The 21,852-nt window shown below is 40.2% G+C and overlaps 1 protein-coding gene across 3 annotated transcripts in view; it reads left to right on the top strand.

Moving 5' to 3' along the window:
- The window catches only part of ANKRD27 (ankyrin repeat domain 27), a 55,343-nt gene that overhangs the window by 19,271 nt on the left and 14,220 nt on the right, over positions 1 to 21,852 (top strand). For all 3 annotated transcript variants that reach the window (XM_064722936.1, XM_064722935.1, XM_064722937.1), the window contains exons 2-20: positions 2,678 to 2,808; positions 3,777 to 3,887; positions 4,537 to 4,693; positions 6,204 to 6,358; positions 6,669 to 6,728; positions 6,822 to 6,875; positions 6,961 to 7,026; positions 7,105 to 7,181; positions 7,543 to 7,664; positions 8,568 to 8,646; positions 9,462 to 9,594; positions 14,153 to 14,245; positions 15,044 to 15,171; positions 15,620 to 15,702; positions 16,433 to 16,548; positions 17,281 to 17,373; positions 17,747 to 17,944; positions 18,255 to 18,314; positions 18,442 to 18,561. In XM_064722936.1, coding sequence (XP_064579006.1) covers positions 2,707 to 2,808; positions 3,777 to 3,887; positions 4,537 to 4,693; positions 6,204 to 6,358; positions 6,669 to 6,728; positions 6,822 to 6,875; positions 6,961 to 7,026; positions 7,105 to 7,181; positions 7,543 to 7,664; positions 8,568 to 8,646; positions 9,462 to 9,594; positions 14,153 to 14,245; positions 15,044 to 15,171; positions 15,620 to 15,702; positions 16,433 to 16,548; positions 17,281 to 17,373; positions 17,747 to 17,944; positions 18,255 to 18,314; positions 18,442 to 18,561 — 2,007 coding nt within the window. In that variant the 5' untranslated portion in view covers positions 2,678 to 2,706. The remainder of the gene's footprint in view (positions 1 to 2,677; positions 2,809 to 3,776; positions 3,888 to 4,536; positions 4,694 to 6,203; positions 6,359 to 6,668; positions 6,729 to 6,821; positions 6,876 to 6,960; positions 7,027 to 7,104; positions 7,182 to 7,542; positions 7,665 to 8,567; positions 8,647 to 9,461; positions 9,595 to 14,152; positions 14,246 to 15,043; positions 15,172 to 15,619; positions 15,703 to 16,432; positions 16,549 to 17,280; positions 17,374 to 17,746; positions 17,945 to 18,254; positions 18,315 to 18,441; positions 18,562 to 21,852) is intronic.

The raw sequence follows: 21,852 nt of genomic DNA, 5'->3' as shown, positions 1-21,852 counted from the left end.
AAAACCATCCCAAAAAAACCCCCATGTAGGATTCTCAAGTCTTGCTGTGGCAAACTATTGTGCAGGTTGCACATGTGTGTACATACAGCCCTGCTCAGTGCTTGACTTATAACTGAAAACAATTCAGTGTATATACTAATTTGTCACTGAGTCATGTTTGGACTGCAAGCTGCAGTCATTCAGACTTAGTTGGAGTTGTGGCCTAGCCAGATGTTCAGCAGGCAGGTTTTCTGTAGCTAACTGTCCTGCCCATGAAGTCTCAGCCCTGCTGTAGTGTGGATCAGCAATCTGTTCCTGCAGCAGACCTGGACAGGGCTTGTGTTGTCTCTTCTCTTCCCTCTGCACTGGCTGAGGAAGGAGCCACAGCTTGGATGTGGATTGCAGCTAAATGCCAAGGAACCTTCATAGTAATCATGTGGTGGGATTACTGGTGATCATCCTGTTTACCCAGACACTGTGGTAGGACAGGTCAGGGATTATAGAATTGGTTGGTCTGAGTTGGAAGGGACCTTAAAGCCCATCTCGTTCCACCCCTGGTTATGTTGTTCCACACCTTCTACCAGAGCTGTCCAGCCTGGCCTTGGATACTCCAGGGATGGGGCAGCCACAGCTTCTGTGCCAGGGCCTCAGCACCCTCACAGGGAAGAATTTCTTCTGTGCATTTAACACAAATCACCCTCTTTTAGTGGGAAGCTCTTGCCCTTGTCCTGTCACTTCAGTTCCTTGTCTGAAGTCTCCCTACAGCTCGTTTAGGTACTGGTGTGCAGCAAGGTCACCCTGGAGCCTTCGCTTCTCCAGGCTGAACCCCCCACCTCTCTCAGCCCTTGGAGCATCTTTGTGCCCCTCCTCTGGACTTGCTGCAGCAGCTCCATGTCCTTGTGCTGGGAGCCCAGGCCTGGAGGCAGCTCTGCAGGAGGAATCTCACCTGAGCAGGGCACAGGGACAGATTCCCCTCCCTTGACCTGCTGCCCATGCAGGGGGATGAGCCCAGGACATGGGTGGTTTTGGGGCTTCAAATGCAGATTGCTGGCGTTGAGCCCATAATAAGCTGGACTTTTTCTAGGTTCACAGTCTTTAATTACTCAGCTTGGTTGGTGTTCTGAAGATGTTAATGAGCAAACATTTTCTTGCTCACTGTATTAACAAACTGTATGGCTGTGCTGATATGGGAGCCCTGGATAAGAAGTCTTTCAAGGAAGCTCTTTGTGTTACTGTATGCTTTGAAAGCAGAGGGACCATTTTGTCTGGAATTGTGCAGGAAAGCTGCTTGAGGCACATACCTGCCACTGCCAGACTTCAGTGGTTCAGGCTGAGGTTGTCCAAGCTGTAGGTAACTGGTGATAAATTTATAGTGGAATTGACTTATACTTTAACTGGTGATGTTTGTGTTTAACTCTTTAAGGGGACTCTGCCTGTGCCTGGTCAGGGGAGGGACCAGAGCCCAGCTCAGTTAGCAGGCTGCAGATCAGCTGGTAGCATGGCTGAAACTCAAACGCAGTCTGGAATCCATGGGAATTGGGTGTATATTTTTCCACCCCCTTGAACAGTGAGCTCACACTGAGCAAATGATGTGCTAAGAATAATTCTGCATTGGAGGAAATGGGGGATACTGATTCTGTAAGGGTGGTGTGCTCAAATTAAAGTCTCTAGCTGTGCTCACCCTTTCTTGCTATATACAGCTGAAATTGCGTGAGGAAATTCAACTTCTGTTGATTCCTAAGGAGACCTGCATGAGGAGAAAGATAGGATAAGCTTGTTATTTAAGCATTTGTATGCCTGTTAATCTCAATTCTTGCTAAAAAAAAAATTCTGAAGGTATTCTAGGAGGGACCTGTTAAGAGTTTTTCCTGCCCTTGTGTATGACGTGTTACAGAGAATTGAAATTGAGGAAGCAAGAAGGTGAAAGTCTGGTTCCTTAGGGATCATCTTCTCCAGGGCACTGTGACACCTAGTGACAGCATTTCCAATGTTTACAGGTTGGATTTTCACTCTCCAGTTGCTTTTTTGCGCTGTTTAGCCAAATGTTACTTACAGCCTGACCTCAAATCAGAGACTCTTTTCATGGGAGTAGAGATGACCACAAATTATGATAAATTTCACAGTGGCTTTTTAATTGAGGCATGGATATTCATATCTGCTTGGTGTGCCTCTCTAACTTTGCCTGGAAAGTTGAGGATTGCCTTACATGAGGGTTTCTGTTACACTCTCTGGGTGTCTCATTGGTGTGTGTGAGCAATCCTTATACAGGTGAATTTTAAGACTTACATGAACACAGTGCAAAAGCATCAATGTCCTGTGGTGCGGTAGAATCTGCTGTGAAAAGGCTGTTAATTTGTCTCTTGGCTTTAGATCTCAGCAGGAGAAGTTAGTTTATATATCAAAGTGGTAATAATTTTGATCTTAACTTCTCTCTGATATTCACAGTTAGACTCCAATACCTGGAAGGCCTAAGGAGACATTGAGGATAACTGTGTGATTGGAAATGTATAATCATGAAAAATACTCTGTCTGAATAACTTATCACAGTTTAGCAATGCCATTGGCTGCTTACATCAAGGCCTGAAACTGCTTGTCCCTTTTGTACAAGGAGAATCAAACTGCCCATAGGTATTCCCAAATACTACATTTTAACAGATACTACGTATGATACATCAGCCATTCTCCATATCTATTCTAGAACATCTCCTTGGAATATCTGAAGTCCATATGGCTATGTATGATGAAGATATCTTGAAAAATCCCTTTTATTTGGCCATTCAGAAGCGCCGTCCTGACCTATGCAGCAAAGTTGCAGAGCTCCATGGTATTGTAAGTATGAAAAAGTACATTTAAAAGCTGCTTGGTGAATAGTAGCTGTTTGAACTTGTATTTTATGTCTGCTATGAAACATGTAAAGATTATTTCAAGCCTACAAAACTTGGAAATGAAGCAGAACCATTTTTAGTTTCAGCTGCACTTTATTTACTAATATGGACCTCTTGATATATTGCAAGGTAGTAAAAAGCTAAGGTTGGTGTTGTTTCTGAACTCTACAGGAACCTTATTTTCTTTTCTATGAACTAAAGTTACATATTCTCCCACAAGTTTATAACTTAAATGAGATTGACCTTTTGAGATGCCTGGTGGACAAGCAGTTACTCATTTGACAGCATTTTACATAGCAAAATAAAGCTATTAAACTGACCTGGAATAAAAACTTCAGTCCTTAATATTTACTAATTTGAGTGTTTTGCAATTAATTTTCATTCACATTTAAGTGTGTAGAGACTCCATTAAACATGGAAGTTATTGTCACCTTTTGATAAAATTTGTTTCTTTCTAATTAGGAATTTGCCCCAAATTGCCAATCTGCTGGCCTAAACCCAAGATATTTATCCTAGACCTTTTTCTGATGGATTTTTATTTGAGTTTGAAAATATACTTCACTTTTTTATTAGCTGCTTAATTTTTAGTCATCTGTTGTCATTTTAAATTATTTGTGACTGGTGCTAAGTAACTAAAGATTTTATTTACTTCCCTTAGTATTATTTGCTTCAGTTGCATGTCAGCCTTTTCCAGATAAGTTACTAAGTGAGATTTCTGGATTAATTATCAGGCTGTGTGTCTAGTGATAACCTCTCCTTTTTTTTTTAAATAAAAGCACTATAGTTCCTATATGTTTACTGTAAATATTTAAAAGCCTGATTTAATTGCTTGCCTTGTAAGGACAAAAGGTATTGATAAATAGCTGGGAATACACAACATTTCCCTCTTAAACATGATTTACCTTCTTTTAGGTGCTAGTTCCATGCAAAGGAAGCCTTTCAAGCAACAGTCTTTCTACCTGCCAGTTTGAATCTTATGTGCTGAAGCCTCTGGAAGAAAATTTTCAAACCTTAAATGGAAAGGTATTTCTGTTTGATATCTGCATGTGGCTTGGGGACACTCCAGGAAGTGATTCACTGCTGCTGTGAGTGATTGTGTGAACTGATGGGTACAGACAAGGCCAGCAGGGCTGACACTGTATAGGATCCAGGGTTTTCATTTCTAATTTTACAGTACAGTCTGAGAACTTGGGCACACAGCTTGCACTAGAGATAGTTTGCAGGCTGCCATCAGGATTTTCCTGTTCCTGCCCTCACTGGAGCTGCTGGGAAAGGAAAGCCAGGTGTGAGAAATGCACACAAGGTGTGAGGTATTTTTTTTTCAGGCTGGGATTAAGTCCTGTTCTTAAGCTGCTGGGTTTTTTTTAATTTCCTTTCTGCTAAAAGTGCTCTAAAATCTGCAAACAAGACCTTGGTGATTGTCTGAAACCTCCTCCAGCACTAGACTTGTAAAAGGGTAGCTGTAAGCAAGGTTCAGCCAGCCACTGCCCAATGAAGGAGCCTTTGTTTCAGTGTCAACACAGCATGAAAATGTGAAATTTCTCCAATATGGAGCTTTCTCACCTTGCAAATTTCTCTTCTCCCCCTTTGAAATGTGACTATGCAAGGCAGAAGCCAAAGAGCACCTTTTTTTCTGGCACTTTCACACTTGTTCTGCTTTGTCTTGTTTCAGGAGATCTTCATTCAAGGCAACCTCATCATTCTAGGAGCTGGTTTTAATTACACTCTCTCAGTACCTGTTCTCTTTGAGGAAACCTTTTACAATGAAAAAGAAGAAAGCTTTAGTATACTGTGCATAGCTCATCCATTGGAGAAAACAGAAAACTCAAGTATGTATTCGTGTCAGTTTGGTGGCTGCCTTGGCACAGTGAGCCAATTAGTGTTTGTGTTTAATAAATATGTTCATTCTGGCAAGTGTTGGCTTGGTTAAAAGCCCTTGGCCTTTATGAGCTTGCTGGGCCAGACTTTGGTGTGCTGCTGCACAGAAAAGCCAAGTTGCTCCCAGCAAAACTGGTGCTGAGACTGGGGCATAAATCCTGTAGAATTAAGAATTATCTGTGGAATACTTAATCCAGCATGATTTTTCTTAGCTGTGCTCAATTTATTGCTGACTGCTTAAAAAAGGGATTTAATCCTAAATGTGTGTCTTGAGATGCAAGGTGGATGCACAAATAACTGGAGAGGTAAATTCTTTCATGATCACTTTGCAGGGGGATAAAAGTTGTCTGGCAGAGTTAGGTTGCAACCTGCTGATGGTGGCCCAATTTATGAAGTTGAATGTCTCAATTTTTGTCCTGCACTAAAAGTGCTCCTAAAGGCTGTGACTCTTTTCAAGACTGTAGTCAATACTGTGAATGTTAACAGCATGTCCTTGTGAACTTGTATAACAATCCATGTTTACTAATTAACAACAGAAGCTCCTTAAGAAGCTTAGAAGCTTCAGCTTTTTCTGAAGTAAAAACATTAGTCTTCCTAAATAAATAAAAATATTTAAAAGAAGTGAATGCAAAGAGAAGTAGTACTAGGGTAGTGTGAAAGTAGTATTGTGAGGGAAGTATGGAAGGCTTTAGAAAAACAAAACAAAACAACCCCACTGCCAATTCTTATAGCCTTAAATTCTCCATGTGTTAATGTATATGTCAAAAATTATTGATATGTGATACTCTTTATAGCCATTATGTAATATAGTCATATCACAGTCTTTCAGAAGTGAATGAGTTTCTAATTTCAAAAGTAATTTGAAAATAATGATTTAAGCCTCTTATTAGCTGGCTGCCTTTGATTGAAGATGAAAGATTTGCCTAGAAATACTTTTTGGAAAAACAGCATAATTTCTAAGTGAGGGATTCAGTTGTTTTAGTCAGGAAAAAAAGTGGATTTGCTTTAATGTTGCTTCATGTGACTTTGCTCTCCCATTCAGAGAAAGCATGTCTAAATAAAGAATAGCTTATGTAAAAGTCCACGATGGGATTTTTGCAGCTCACTTAAAGCACCCTGACTTCCTGCACGGCCACTCTGTCAACACTGTAATGTGCTTTTCTTCTACTTTCAAGCTTGACTTGCACAACTCATAAGCTGAGTGCATGTGGTAAGAAATTATCCCAGTGTAAAAAAAAAAGTGAAATCTGTGTTAGCTATTCCAAATAAACACTTGACATAAAATATAGGGGAGCCTGCTCAAATGTGACTCCTTAAATTCTTTTAATTAAAAGCAATACCTCTAGTTAAAGGTGCAGTCAGCTGAGTTCATGTTTCAGTGTACACAAGCTGGCTGTATATGTAGGGACAAAATGCATACATTTATTAAGCCTGTGTATTAATTCTTGGCTTTTATTTTAGGTGAATCTACAGCTTCATCAAACTCCTATTCTCTTAAGAACATTGAAGATGTTAGAGAGTTCTTGGGAAGGCACTGTGAGAGATTTGATAAATACATAGCATCTTTCTATAGAACATTTAAAGAGCACGAGAGGAAAAGCCTGCGCCACTACATAGTCAGTATCTTCCTTCCTGATGTCTAATTTGCTAAATATAATTAGCTGCACTGGTGCTGTTATCTTTGCCTTATTGAGCTTTTCTGTGTCAGAGCAGCCTAGAGCTGTGAAAGGGGAGGAGGGAGAAGTGGTAATTTACATTTAGGTATTTCACGATCTGGACTGTTAGTAAATGCAATTATTATTGCTGAAACTCTTACCATACTGTACACTTCTGAGACAGGGAAGAACTTACATTGCTTATTTAGGCTTTGCTCCTTCAAATCCCATTAACCTGAACCTGATGGCTTTTATCTTTTCTCTCTCCTAGGATTCTGTCAATGCACTTTATACCAAATGTCTGCAGCATCTTTTGAGAGATTCGCACTTGGTAAAGACTTACTCCCCTAAATGCATAGTCCAGTGTTACTTAGGCAGTAAATTATCTGACTTTCTCTTGCTGTTTATGGCTTTGCTTTTCTAGAAGATGCTTGCAAAGCAAGAAGAGCAGATGAATCTGATCAAACAAGCAGTTGAAGTAAGCATCTGAAATGAAGGAAAATAATTAGCTAGCTGTTTTTAATTCTCCCTTTCATGCCTAAAATACTGGGTTGTTCCTACAGATGTATATCCATCATGCTATTTATGACCTAATCTTCAAGTATGTGGGGACGATTGAGGCAAGTGAGGTAAGTTTCTTTGATTGCTCCATACTACTGATACTCATCTAAGGCATTTAAAAAACCTGTTGCCTTTCTATTAATTAGGATGCTGATTTTAATAAAATCACGAGGAGCCTTCAAGACCTGCAGCAAAAAGACATTGGAGTGAAGCCTGAGTTCAGGTGAGAGAGATGACTGTGGATTCTTGAAGAGTCACTGAGATGCTGTCTTAAATAGAATCATGCCAGCCCAAAAGTGTTTTCCTTCAGACACTAGCAAGTTTTTTTTATACTTTCATTTGAGATGTAAAATCAAAGCTTTGCAAGTGTCATATGAGGATAGTCTGTGCATTGATAATTGACTCCTTTACTTTTATATTTTTAAGCCATCTAGAGGATACAGAAATGCAGGTGCACTTGGAGTAGAAGTGGGAGTATTTTGGAACCATTCTTCAACTCAGCTCTGTATAGGTTAAAACTTGGGCTTTGGACATCCTGCAGAGGAACTCTGTATGCTAATCATTCCTTCCTAATTATTTTGTAGTTTTAATATACCACGTGCAAAGCGGGAGCTGGGTCAGTTGAACAAATGCACTTCCCCTCAACAGAAGCTGCTTTGTCTGCGTAAAGTTGTACAAATTATTATGCAGTCTCCAAGCCAAAGAGGTCAGTAATTAGTCAGTTCATAATTTTAAACTTAACCAGCACACACAAAGCACTTCAGTGTATAAACGACTGTGTGGGTAACTCTTGGGGGTCAAACACATCTGAGCTGGAGTCTCCAAGGTCTCTGAACAGAGCGGAAGGGAAGTGAGGTAGGTGTGTCAGCACTGGTTCCTGTGGGCTGAGGTGGGCTCTGGGTTAGCCTGTGTATGTTTTACCTTGGACATGTGGGAAGCTCATATCTGCCAGGACACTGAGGGTGATCCATTTTAAACACTGGAGATAGACTGCTGCTGGATCATTCTTGTGTATTTGTCCATGCTCCTCTTAACATCTTGAAATTGAGACTCTTGAGATGCATCTTTTGCAAAATGCACTGTTGGTTGGGGCCAAACAAATGTGCTGCAGTGGATTGCAGACATGATTGTGTGATACAAAAGCACAGCCCTCTTAACCTGGCACTTTATCTGGCTTGAAAAGAGAAGGTACTTCTACAAAGCAAATAGAGTAGCACAGTGAACTCATGATTTCCCTACTTCATCTCTTCTTTTCTCTAGGAAGACTGCTGGGTTAAGGAAAAATGTATCAGCTGTGAGCATAGTCTTTGCCCTCAAGAATTTCAGAAGTCTTGAGCTAATGCTCTGGCCCTTGCTGTGTGGGAAGGGAGGGATGCTAGTCAAATATTGCAGTGTGTACTGCACAAACTGTCTGTGTGTTGGCTCCTGGCAGACTGTTTCAGTGAGAGATTGAGAACATTTGGAGGCCTGCCCTGGGCTCTCCATGCATTCTCTACTAGCAGAGCTGACCCTTAGTCTTAGGCAGAACTTTAGAATTATTGCTCTTGATTTGAACCATGGCATGACTAATACCAAATGTGATTTTTTTTTTTTTTTTTTTTTTTTTTAGTTAACATGGAAACCATGTGTGCAGATGATCTTCTCTCTGTTTTGCTGTATTTGCTTGTAAAAACAGAAATCCCAAACTGGTATGTAACTGTTTTAACTATATAGAACTCCTTCCTACCATCTTGTGCAGTGCTGCTGTAGGGACAAATGTTTCTGAGCAGTAATAACTTACTGAAAGTGTAAGAGGTCCTGCTGAAATGCAGAAAATGTTTTATAGGATAAATAGCAGAGATGTGTTATGTGTAACTAAATGAAAGAGCAATCAGGGATGTGCCGTTGTTTTGGTTCTTAGCTTAGAAAAAGGTTGTAGTGGGAGGCCATCTCTCAACCAAACCTGGGTGTCAATACAGCCTTCACAGAGTGGTTCTTTCATCTGTGTTGGGAGCTGTGACACCTTTATGCTTGTCAAGATTTGGTGCATTTCTTACAGAGAAACTAGATGTGAATGTTTAATTACTTCCTGCTAGCTTGTGCCATTGTCTCCTCATTTTCAGTAAGAGTCTATCTAAACCTTCCAGCTGTAGCTGAACTGATTCTGTGTGCTGTTCTGTCCTGGATCTCTGAGATCAGCATTTGGCCTTTAACTTGTAGCTATCACTGTGGTGCTTATGGTGCTGGAAGCATTGCTTCACTCACTTCAAAGATGCTCATCTCCCATTATTGCCCTTAGCCTTCCATTCCTTCCATCCAGTTGATAACTCTTCATTGAATATTTAAGAGATCAGTAGAGTCACTCTCCAAGCTCAGAACAGCCATCTTGCTGGCCTAACAAGCTTTGTAGAAGCTTTTTCCCAACTCACCCTATTGTCTGCCCGGATTGCCTAAGATGAGCTGCAATGTGCCATGCTAGTGTCTCAGTTTCAGTGGTTGACAACTCTAACTTTTTCATTTTCAGGATGGCCAACCTGAGTTACATAAAGAACTTCAGGCTGTGCAGCTCAGTGAAGGATGAGCTGGGGTACTGCCTGACCTCCATCGAGGCTGCCATCGAGTACATCCGCCAGGGCAACCTCTCGGACAGACCCACAGTAAGCTACTCCTAAAGTCTGTCAAATGCCTGAAGATACACTGTAGTGCCATTGTGGGTGTAAGTCCAGCCTGGGGATACAGATAACTAACTCAAGAATTTCCTTCTTTTGCTTAAAAAAATGAGTAGAGGTGACTACCTGAAGCAAATGCTAAATTTACCTAAATTATTATAATGAAGTCCTAACTATATACCAATATTTTTGCTCATTGCTTACTTCTTGAGGAAGTACTTAAATGTAAAGTCTGCCTCTTTATATGGTTAGAGGAGAAATGGCAGCACTGTTTTCTACAGATGAGTCTTCAGCATGTTTATCTCCTGTACTCTACCATGATTATGAAAGTGCAGTACTTGGGAACAGGCACAGCTTAAATTTTGTGTAATTTAAAAAAGCTTAGCTATGCTAGCAGAATGGAGATAGCAGTGTAATTTAGAATTATTCAGTAAATCTTCATAGTGGAAGAATTCCATGTGTTTGCAGTGTGGGTTACAGTGCTGCTATGAGCTGATGGCTTAGGGGATGCAGGGCTGTGATAAGGTCCTGTTTGAAGGTCAAATTTGGCTCGTGGGATCTCTGACCTAGCAGGGGCAGGAAATCTGTGGATGCATGAGAGATTTCCTCCTGGGCAGCTAGACCTGCTGTCCATCTGGTCACATCCCTGCAGGCCAGTCAAGGGTGATGCTGATGTGACTTTAGAGGCTTTATATAATTTAGGAACTTTGTAGATTTAGTCAAGGAATCCAGTCTTACCACTCCTGTAAAATTTTCTACTGTTGTAAAACTAGGTTTTCCTGAGCTGATGTGGACATCAAAAGGAGTGAACGTGGGACCAGAGTGAATTCAATGTGTCTCAGTCTGCCCAACTGCAAAGCACTGGAGTCTAACTGCAGGGGCCAGAGCAATGGCTCAGTGTGCAGGGCTTGGGATGGGACAACCTGGGGCACAGTCTTAAGAAGCACTTAATGTAACATTTTGGCCTCTTGATATTTCTGGTTTTGTCCTTTTCTGGGATTTTTCCATGAACTTGTGGAAGTTTGTTTTGTACACTCAAAAAACCCCCTCAAAAAATAAATCAACACTTCCATATTGTGCAAAGAGTGGTATTTCTTGTCTGTAATTGAATTATATTCAAAAAAATAAAAATGTTAGTTTAAAAGAAACAACCTGCTATATGATTTTGCTTCCTGCAGTCACTTGGCTGTCATTCACAATCAATACACAAAGAGCAAAGCTGGTGCTCTGAAAGGAAACTGAAACCAAAGTAGAATTATCTTCCACAGCAAACTAAGATAGAGTATGATGCTCTTAAATTTCTAGAATAAAGACTGTTTCCTAATAAATGCCTGATCCTATCCCTTTTGCTGTAGTTGAGGATAGCAGCTTTTATACTGGGATTGCACTAAAATGTTGTAACTTAAGTGCCACTTCCATTAAGGTACTGTAGTTCTTTGGTAGGCACCTGTCTTGAAAGACAAACTGTATATTTGAGAATCTAAATGAGGAATTCAGTGTCTGCACCATGGGAAGAGCAAGCCATTAGTGTTTCTGCCCATACTTCAGCTGGATCAGTTCCAGACCCAGAGAACTTTATCACTTCAGGGTGAATGTGCAGCACCAAGTCCTCTTGCATTGCCTTTCCTTGGAGTCAGCGTGGCTGGAAGGCAGCAGAGCCCTGAGGATGAAATGAGGGACAGCTGGAAAGGAAACAGCCAGAGCACCCTTTGCTCCTGGGCAGGAGAGGGTGGCACACAATGGAAAGAGACTGAGGTGGAAGTAGAAGAAGAATAGTAAGGAGGTGGAGGAGCATTGCTCTCCCTTCATGAAGTTCCCAGTTGAGAGATGTCCTTTACTCTCTGGTAAAGGGATGAACTTTGAAGCAGCAGCAGCAGCTGTCATCTTGCTGCCCTATGATTTCCTTCTCCAGATTGTGCTGGAAGAGGCTGTGGGACTGAAGTGAGCAGGAGCATTGCTGTGCCCTGGGGCTTCATTACAGCCCCTTATGTGGTTATGCTTAATTTTATAGCTGGCTTCAGATGGAGCTGCTGGCAGCTGAGTAATGCTGCTGTCCAATCCCTAATGAAGATTACTGCAGAAAGAAACTCAGCAGGGGACTAATGTACCCTGAGGGATAATGGGCACCTTCTCACCCTCCTGTCAGTAAGTGAATTGCACTCTGGACGTTCTTGCCAAATCCCTCCACCCAAGGTCATGCAAGTCCTTGTGAGACACTTTGTGGGGAAGAGAGGAGCCTGTAAAGCAATAGAGAGTCAATTTTATTTTCAGAATTGTCAACATTATTCAATTAGAATTCCTGTTAATAAGTGTTGGATACCAGCTCATTCCTTTGCACAGCTAATGTGTAGTAAGACTCAAGTTCAGAGGGTTCAAGTGAGGTATAAAAAAATAGGGAGTCAGAGCCAGCCATGAGGGAATAGGCAGCATTTTGTTTCATGTGTGGGAAGAGCTTCAGATGGGAAGTGATCCCTACTCCCCCTCCCCACCAAACACTTCATTACCCTTAGTTTGTGCTCAAGAGTTCCTTTTCTAGCTTCTGCCACCTGTATTTTCTCCAAGTTATCAGTTGTAATCAGGGGGAATGAGTTGGGATAGATGATTACAAATAACTCATAGGGATTACAAAGGTACACTCTTATAGGTACAAATACTTTCTTTTTCTACACATTTTAGTATTAGATTTAAAAGGTCATTAATGTTTGGGTGTGTATTTTCTAGACAACATACCCTTAAAATACCTGAAAGTCCCACTCCAACCAGTCTCTTTTTAAAAGAAATACAAATTCTTGGCTGTGACTAAAGCTGATACAAGTGGATTCTCACTTTGAAAGCCCAAACTTGGTTAATCCTTCAGTGAATATTTGATTCTTGTCATTCTATATTTCACTATTGAAGATATGTGGTTTCACCTGGGCTCTTTTTTATTTTGATTTATATAATAAATATATAATACTACTACAGTAGGGTTTCTGTCTCATTTGACTCTTTTAAAATAATGATTCTACTTGGGGAATGCTTCCCTCGAAGACACACTGTGGAAGGAGCAGTTCTAAAACTGCAGTAGTTCTTGCTAATGGTTACTTAGGTTCTCCACAGTGAAAGTATAAAGCTGTCTCTGAGCATCCTCACTAGAAATTCTGGTTAGACATTAGGAACTTGTACCAGCAGTTAAACTTTTGATCAAATATTTCTTAGAGAAGTTATTCCTCTTCCTAGTGAAGAATCTAAGGAGACTAGTGTTATATGCCTTGCAATTCTGAGAAGATATGCTTGGGTATCCTTAACTAAAGTATAGAGATTTGAAAAGATTGGTGAATATTTGTCACCTTCCTGTATCTAAATACAAACAACTTCTGTGAAGTACAGAGAAAAACTTTCATCTCCAGACCTCACAAATATGTTTTTAATGACATTATTTGCTGAACTCTTAAGGGTTTTTGGGACAGCTTTATGAGAGGCATCTGTGTTGATTTTGAAACATGAATAGCCCTAATTTCTAGAAAGTCTGAATCAACTTATGTTGTTTATTTGCAGTTTATGAGGCTCAAATTTCATGCTGACTTGCTAATGTAAGAGTGGAGTCAGACTGGTTTTACTCATTTACATTTGGTCTTGATAGACTTTAATTGCAAAAGCCATAGCCCAGATCCATTGAAGTTTGCCTGGTACGTGGGTGCATGTCTTAAATGCAGTGGTTTTCTGTTTTATGGAGGCTGAAGTCTTTCCATTTCTGGAGAGCCATTATCCTGCAACAGCGCCACTGCCAACCACAAACAGCTGTGGCTCAGAACCAACCACGTGCAAAAGTTTCCATCTGCATTCTTAGGAAGTGTTTTCCTTAGGTTGTTTTATTTCATGGGAGGGTCAGTGCTGCCACCTCAAAATCCAACTCCACTTAGTAATTTTCACCTGGCTTTGGAGGCATTTATATTCTTTAGTGCATCCTGAAGTGTATCTTCAGCTGTCTCCAAGGACTGATGCAAGGGTTGCAGCTGTATCTGCCTGGCTCAGACCAAGTAGGAAATTGCACAGATGGATCTGCTGCAGAGCAATGCTTTGCCTACTGCAATCTTGTATTTTCCAGCCAGCAGCAGAGAGTTCAGAATTCTTTGAGTCAGAGTTGTATCTGGGTCATCATTTTTAGTAGCCATCAGTAGACGTGTTTCATGTGAATGTCCCTAATTTCTCCTCTTTAGAAAGCTGTGTTGTACCTCTTACAGTTCCTGCTTTCTTTGATATGTATTTCTCAGTTTTGCTGTGTTCTTTTTTAGATGGTACTGCCATAATTTCATTAATGTTAATTCACAGTGAATTTCAGTAAAGAAATATTCTGGTAAACATCTACTTATTATTTCTATGGGTGCCCAGTCTTTTATGTCTCAAAATCTTAAAAGTGAAATTGATTCAGATTTCCCATGTGTCTGATAATTCATACATAGTAAATAAGTGTTTCATATTTTTAAAAGTTAATTCCGTGTTAAGGTTCTGTACTTTTGTCTGTAGATGACTGTATAAATAATCAATTTATTTGTTTTATTTTCAGGAATCTGAGAGTCTGTGTGACAAGCTGCTCTTAAGGCAAAGGATGAACTTGTTGTCCCAGATGTCTGCTGCACCAATAGACTGCTTATTTAAGGTTAATAACTTTTATGGCAGAATATGTATGTATTTGCACATTTCATGTTTATATCCCTCCCTTTCTGCAGTTTTCTGGAATGTAATGAAGGGTTAATTACATTAGTACTGTGACATGTCTTTTATGCTAAAATGCTAAAAGTGTCTTTTGAATCAAGTACATCTCTGTGCCAAAGCCTTGCTAACATAATATAATCTTATGGATTTCAGTACATGTTATATGAAATATAGAAGAAAATGAGGATGAAATGCTGCTGCTGTTTGTATTGTGTGGCCCATTTAAATCACAGATGTGACACTGCTTGTGTCTCCCAGCTTTTAGTGCTTCAAATTGGAAGAGCTTTCTGAAATAATTTAGATGTAGTCACCTGACAGCTACTTCATATTATCTGTTAATCTCATACTGTCATTCTAAAAGAATTTTGCTTATACAAGGACACAAAGCAGAGCTTCTAATTATATGTTCACAGCTTATGGCTGGAGACTTAGTAATTTTATAGACATGTTTTTGCACAGAGGGAGCTCAATTTCATGATTGAGTCTAAAGAGGACAATAGGAATTGTTTTAATTTTTTTATAGAAAGTGAAGTAAGCCAAGAACAGTTTCTTTTTAATACTGAATGCCCATTAGGGGGTTTTGTGCTGTGACATTGTTCATTTCTGCTTTCTAATGCTTGAATACGTCTTTCATAATCGAGTCCTTTCATTTTGTGCCTCAGTAAATTACTCTTGGCTTTTTTGTCTTAAAAGGAGGCCTTTTATATTGGTTTCTCATTCTCTCTTCTCTTGTTTTTTGTAGCATATTGCTTCAGGTGATCAGGAGGAGGTGGAGCGGCTGCTCAGTCAAGGTGACAGTGATAAGGACACTGTACAGAAAATGTGTCACCCGCTGTGTTACTGTGACAAATGCGAGAAGCTGGTTTCTGGGTGAGCACCCTTCCCCCCACAAATGCACAGAAAGCTGGGTAGAAGCCTTTATTTAAGATTTCCCTCAGGAAGCATGCTGCTTTTGGTTATAGAGGAATTTGGGAGCACTTGAGGATGTAGTGGAGAGCATGTGGGTGTGTGTGGTTTGAAAAAACAGAAGAAATATTGGGAACATACAGAATCCTTTGGAACCCACCCATTCTGTGATGGAGCCTGTGTGGGCTTTGGTAAACATGGTGTTTCTTCTCTTGAATCAAACTTTCAGATCTGGGACTAAGCCACTTCTCTTAACAAAATGTAAAGTTCTCTGTGGAATAATTTGTCAATGTAAAAGGATAAAAAGTTCCAAAATCATTTTTTTGCCATCCTTGGCAGCTTTTCCCTTTCTCTCCTCCTTCCTGCCACCACCTGGGTAATTAAGCTGCTTTCAAACCATTGTGTTTTAAAGGAAACTGAACGACCCTTCCATTGTCACCCCCTTTTCCCGAGATGACCGGGGGTACACTCCACTTCATATAGCTGCTATTTGTGGTGAGTGGGCTTGCTGTTCTTCACCAGTGTTTCCTCCTCCTTTGGCTTTTGTGTCTTTATGTCAGTCTGTTTCCCACCTTTGTATAAAAGTTGGAATTCTGCGTTAAGTTGTTTTTTTACTTCTTTGCTATTGAAACTTTGCTGTTTCTATCTGAGCACAGACTGAAGTTGTTGTATATTCTTTTAAGCTCAGTTTCTTATGGCTGAGTTAATCTTTGGGTTTTGACTCTGTTTTTGCCATAGTGGTTACCACAGTGGTGCTTTCTTCAGCTTTAAAAAAAATAGATTGTCCTCAGAAATCAGTCTTGTTTTAAAGGACTGGCAGATTGAGAAACAACTTTTCTCTTTCCTGTAGCTGGCTATGCATTGTAGAGCTGTAACACCTGTATTATAATGGTCATTATGTAATTGATTTTCCTTTTATTAGAAGCTGTATTATTTTCTTAGTGGGTGGTTTGTTATCTATAACTTCCTTTCTTATTATATGAATCCAAATATTTTCCTTTGTTACTTGTAGGATACAAATATAGCTTGCTTTTAGCTGGAGGTTCTTTTATGGGGCTTTAACATTGAAAAAAAACCCAAATACCAGGGCAGTGAATATGCAGTATATGGAAACATAGTATGCAGAAATGCAGGGTCTCTTGGTTTATAGTCACTGTTTGAATTTGATAAGTAGCAGTGTTCTTGTACAAAGTTTACACCTTTCTTTGAATGCTTATTTTCCAAGGTCAGACTTCCTTAGTGGATTTGCTGGTAGCCAAAGGAGCCATTGTCAATGCCACAGATTACCACGGTTCAAGTCCCCTTCACCTCGCCTGTCAGAAGGGATATCAGAATGTTACAGTAAGCACAACACCTAACCTAAATAATAAATACATGACTCTTACTAAGCTCTGCTGCTGTTACTGCCATTTAGATCTTCTGGGGAGCTTTTACCAGAGCTGTGTAAGCTGTCAGAATGGAGGATCTTCCATCATTGGAGTTTGCAAGATATTTTATTTTTTCTCCTACTGCAAGGTTTTCAGCCATTGGTAATAACCAGCTGGCAGCTCTGCATAATTCATCCACTTTATTAACAAAATGTCCAATACATAATACAGATGGAGAGCAACTCTGCTCTTGCTTGAGACAGAACAACCATTGCAGCCATTGGGCTGAATTAAATGCTTCACACTGTGTTTAGGATAGACTGTGTAACTACAGTAATTATTGTCTACTTGAATTTCATGTATGTGATATTCTTCAATTAGCATTGTTGAAATAAAGTTGTCTTCACTTGCCTAGGCTCTTGAAATGTGAGGTAGATGATGTAGTGAATATATTGCACTGTTTGCTGCAGTAGAGATTTCATTTTTTTCAGTTAAAATTCTGAATATGTAAGAGACTTTGTGATTCTCAGGGTAGGGCACAAACAGTGCTGCAGTGCCAAGAGGGTGGTGTCTGAAACAGGAGGCAGAGCTAGTGTCTCATGAAGTGCTTCATCATGCCAGAACCCTAAAGGAATCTGCAGAGCAATAATTGTTTGTACATTAATTTTTTAGCTACTTAAATGTCTACTTTTGCTTTTCTTTTAAGCTGCTCTTATTGCACTACAAGGCAAGTACTGATGTTCAGGACAATAATGGAAATACTCCACTTCATTTAGCCTGCACTTACGGTCATGAGGATGTAAGTAATTGTTTTGTATCTAACCAAATGGGCATTCTAATGCAATGGAATTAAACTGATGCAAATTAGCACTAAACTTATATATTTTAAATAGTAAATAAAAATATTTGAAGGTTAAATTGTTTAATGCTCTAAATGAGGACTTTATTTGGTAGTTCGTAGCAATTTTTAATGTGACTTCACATTAAAGATAGCAGTGCTCTGCAAATCTAATTGTTTAACTCTTTATTTAATGACACTGAACCACTACAGCCTTCTCTTAAGGTAATGGCTTACATAAGCAGCAATAAAAACAAACCTTTCAGGATTGTGCCTGTTGTCTGAGCTGAGACACAACACTATAATTTATTGATAGCTTTCCTGTTGTTCCCAGTGTGTCAAGGCTTTGGTGTACTATGATGTGCACTCCTGCAGGCTGGATATTGGCAATGAGAAGGGAGACACTCCTCTGCACATTGCTGCTCGCTGGGGCTACCAGGGCATCATTGAGGTGCTCTTGCAAAATGGGGCAAACCCAGAAATTCAGAACAGGATGAAAGAGACTTGCCTGCAGTGTGCGTTGAATTCCAAGGTATTCCTCTTCATCTTCCAGCCTGATTTCTTTCTGATGCAACACCACAGTGGTGGAGATGTTCACTGCTAAGAGGGTTTCACTATTAAAGAGAAAATGTGTGTTTCACTCTTAGGAATAAGGGTCCCATTTTAACTCCAGCAGTGGGAATACACTCTGTGGGATAGAACATGAACTTGTAAATGGGTACTTCTAATCTGCTTAGTCATAATCTGTTTTTTAATTATTAGTTGTCAGCTCATTTGTGTTTCAGTCAGTAGATTCCTCTATGAGTGGAGTTACATTGGTTCTCTTTAATACTTTTGTGCAGATTTTGTCATTGATGGAAGCAAACTACCTAACATTTGAAAGAGGACAGAGTGCTTCTGAGGTAACAGCCCATGCAAGCTAAATTGTTTCTTGCCTATGCTTAACTGCCTTGATTTGATATTTCACCTTTTCTGGTTGGTTGTTTGTTTGATTTATTGATTTTTTATTTGTTTTTTTCCAACTGTAAGTCACCACTTAGGTCTCCTCAGCACTCAACAGAAACTTTCAGCAGAGGATCATCTGTCTCAAGCCTGTCATCAGCATCAACTGATATTAGGCAAGAAGAAGCAAAAAACAGTTATAAAGAGGTAAGATTGAGGTATAGGTTTTGACAGTAAGCAAAGTGAAGGAAGCTAGAAGAGTGATAATTTGCCACAGTATTTTAAAGTGCTTCTTCAGGACTAGCCTCCTGTCTGGTTTGGAAAGTGGTAACTGCTGTCCTCAGGGGCTTTGTCATCTCAGTGCTTATTTTTGTATGGCTTCAACTGCTCTGCTGGTTATTTCTGGGGGAAAATTGACACCATCTCTGAAGTAGTTGTTCATATTTATTGAAGTTAACTATGTAATTTAGAATTTGTTGAGGTTTACCAAGTCCAGTGGCAGTCAGTGCCCCAAGGCCCTGGCTGTCCCATCCAGGAATTAAGTGCTACTGTTAGCTGAGAAAATCTGTCAGAGAAAAGAGACTTGTGCAGCCATGCTGGCCAACAACAAACTGGAATGTTAAGACATAAGACATGCTTTCAAATAGGCATGGGAGTCAATTTTGTAACAAGTGAAGAAATGCAGTCTACATATTAAATATCTTGCATGTATGTGTTTGCTGATTTTGCTCTGTCCACACCAGATGGCATCCTCTGAATTTTTTCCTGTGGGATCTCAGATCCACACTTGTTACCCCTTCCCAAGTCTGTCATATCACCACTCATTCTGATGTTTCTTTTTATTTTTCCTAGTCTGTCTTTTCATTGTTTTTTTCCAAACTGACCTCCTAAGTATGTTTGTTTCTCTCAACATCACCACTACATTCAAATTCTTCCTTTTCCTGGTATTAAAAGCTTCTTTTCTTGCTAGAAGTTTCAGTTCTCTAAGAATATTGAAGAAACACAAAGATGCAAATTTTGACTGTCAATATGATTTCACACTTGAGTTGCTCTGTGAGAGGCTCAATGTAGGGCTGGACCTCCCTGTTTGTACAGAGTCAAGCACTCTAAATTAGTTCTCCTCCTAGACTGAGGATTTATTTTTCTTTGAAGGAACAAATTTATCACACCCAAGTGCTAAGACTGTAGTTCAAACCAGGGAAAAAGATTACAAACTGCTTACACCTGAGGTCCTTGGGGTTAATGACCTTCTCTGTAATCCAGCTTTAGCTGATTTCTGTTTGCCAGGTTTCACCTGGCCTCCCTGCTCAAAGGGGCAAGAGCCTGATGCTGAGAGAGCTCCATGAAGGAAACACCACTGGAAGTAATGGGAAACTGATACAGGCAGTTTTCCAGATTTCAAGGTTTGCACCTTGGATTAAGGGGATCCAGTCAGATCTTGATTAATTAATACTGAATTAAACTCTTAAATGAGCCAGTCACAGTGGCTTGTTTATTATGACTTAGAAAAGAGAGAGTGAAAGAGCCAGGATTGTAAATTTGGGACCTGCACAGTTTCTGTTCAGCAGCTAAAAAACTGGCCATGCAGGTGAATTGTAATAGATTTGTTTCTTCTATTTTTACATTTAAAGGAAGGTTCTGTTCCATGCAAGAGTGAGAAAACAGACTGGAAAGATGGGGAAATGCATGTAGCAGACATTTTGCCCTAAGTACTCTTCATAAATTATCTATAAGCTGCATAACAAATGTAGCACTGCAGGGGCCTGAGACAGCTTTTAGTACTTTAAGAAAGTTGTTATTTTTGGAAAGAAATTATCAGAGCTTGTGGGTCACTGCTTTTACTGTGAGGCATCTTGTATGGCAGAAGGTGACTCCTGAAAAATCCTAAAGACCTCTGCGTTCTCCAGTGGCATTATCCTGTATGATCAGGGGAAGTTTAGGGGGGGCACAGACCTCCCTAGTGTATATAGTCCATTTTAGCTGTGTGTGTGGAGAGGTTGTCTTCACTTCAGACATCTATTGCCCCTCCTCAATCAGTGGAGGGAAATTCACTTCAGAGAGGAATTCGTCTCAGACATGCTTAGTTTGTCCTGAGTTGCACTCAGGTGTTATTTGTTGACTGTATTCTGTTCTGTAGTTACCAGAGAGGAAGTTTAAAAATAAAAAGCCTGGCTGAGGTTTAGACAGCTGATTTTCAGACATTCAAATTTAGGAAATAACAATCAAAGGATCATAGATTCTGCCTGGAGTGACCAATTTATGACTCCAAGGACCTTCATCCTGTATTAGAAAGGTGGTAATAAACCCAAACTTAGCAGTGTTCCTAAGAGATAAAAATGGAGAGATTTAATCTGGCCTCTGGTCTTTCAGCTGTTTGTGTCCTGTTCTTCATCTAAAACCCTGAAGAAAGAGATCAGAGCAATAGAACACACACTTCAGTCTCATTCTTCCTTGTTTGCCTTGCCAAACACCACTGTCACACTCAGCAAGGTGGTAATTTCCATATGAAGATGGAAATGTGACTGAAGCTGTCACTCCATGACCGCTTGCAAGGTGTTCCTCACTATAGAAACAAGTGTGTTTATCCATTAGCATCTTTAGTGATTGTAGCACAGTGCTGGAATAATTTGATATAATGCTAAAACAGACTTTCACAAAGCTTATTAAATGATTCTTGACACTCTGCAGAGCCATGGGAATTGTGAGAGGACTGATGGACTCTCCCTGCCCTTTTACTGGCACCTTTCCCATTCTATCAGGCTGGATCTCAACTCCTTCATGTGAGAGTAGAGACTTAGAGAAGAGAAGAGACAAGTTAATCTCCTTCTCCTGCTTTCCCAAGCAGCCTGAGGGCTCAGGGGAATGGCACCAGTGCTCTGCAGAGCTCCTTCCTCCTCTTCTTCCCTCACGTGTCTGTTCCCCTGCAGAGCTGTGGACAGGCAGGCACCTTCCTGCCCCAGCACTGGGGCCCTGGCCTCACCTTGCACTGAAGTGGGCTAATTCTGGTCCCAATGTATACCCTTTAGTATTTATATTTTTCCAGATTTTAAGTAAGAAAACAAATTTCATATTTACAGTCAAGTTGGATTTGTAAATGTTTGGTTTTAGTGCAGGGTTAAACCAGTTATCTGCAGCTGTAAAGGTAACAATTGGAAAGCATCTTTTTCATCTTAAACTGTTGTTTCTCTAATAGCTTTGTGTTCCTGTAATTACACTGTTCTCTCTAATTATAGAGATGGGCACAGGAGCAGTGTGTTCAGGTTTTTGGGAGGCACTGGTACAATATTTTGGGAGCTGTGTGCTGGATAGTGAGGGCAGCACAGAGCAGCTCAGCAAGAGTCCAGCCAGTGTTAGTGTATGTTAGGGTAGGAATTCGCCTTGAGCAGGGATTTTTAACATTAGATTCACACAGAAATGCACAGGGCAGCTGCTGCTGGAGCAGCATCATCAGATATATCAGCTTACATGGCTTTGTTTATGGGTGGGCCACATATCTCA

The sequence above is a fragment of the Zonotrichia leucophrys genome, chromosome 11 (assembly GCF_028769735.1).
Source record: "Zonotrichia leucophrys gambelii isolate GWCS_2022_RI chromosome 11, RI_Zleu_2.0, whole genome shotgun sequence".
Classification (NCBI taxonomy): domain Eukaryota; kingdom Metazoa; phylum Chordata; class Aves; order Passeriformes; family Passerellidae; genus Zonotrichia; species Zonotrichia leucophrys.
Note: the sequence above shows the minus strand (reverse complement) of the source record. Positions and strands in the feature narration are given on the sequence as shown.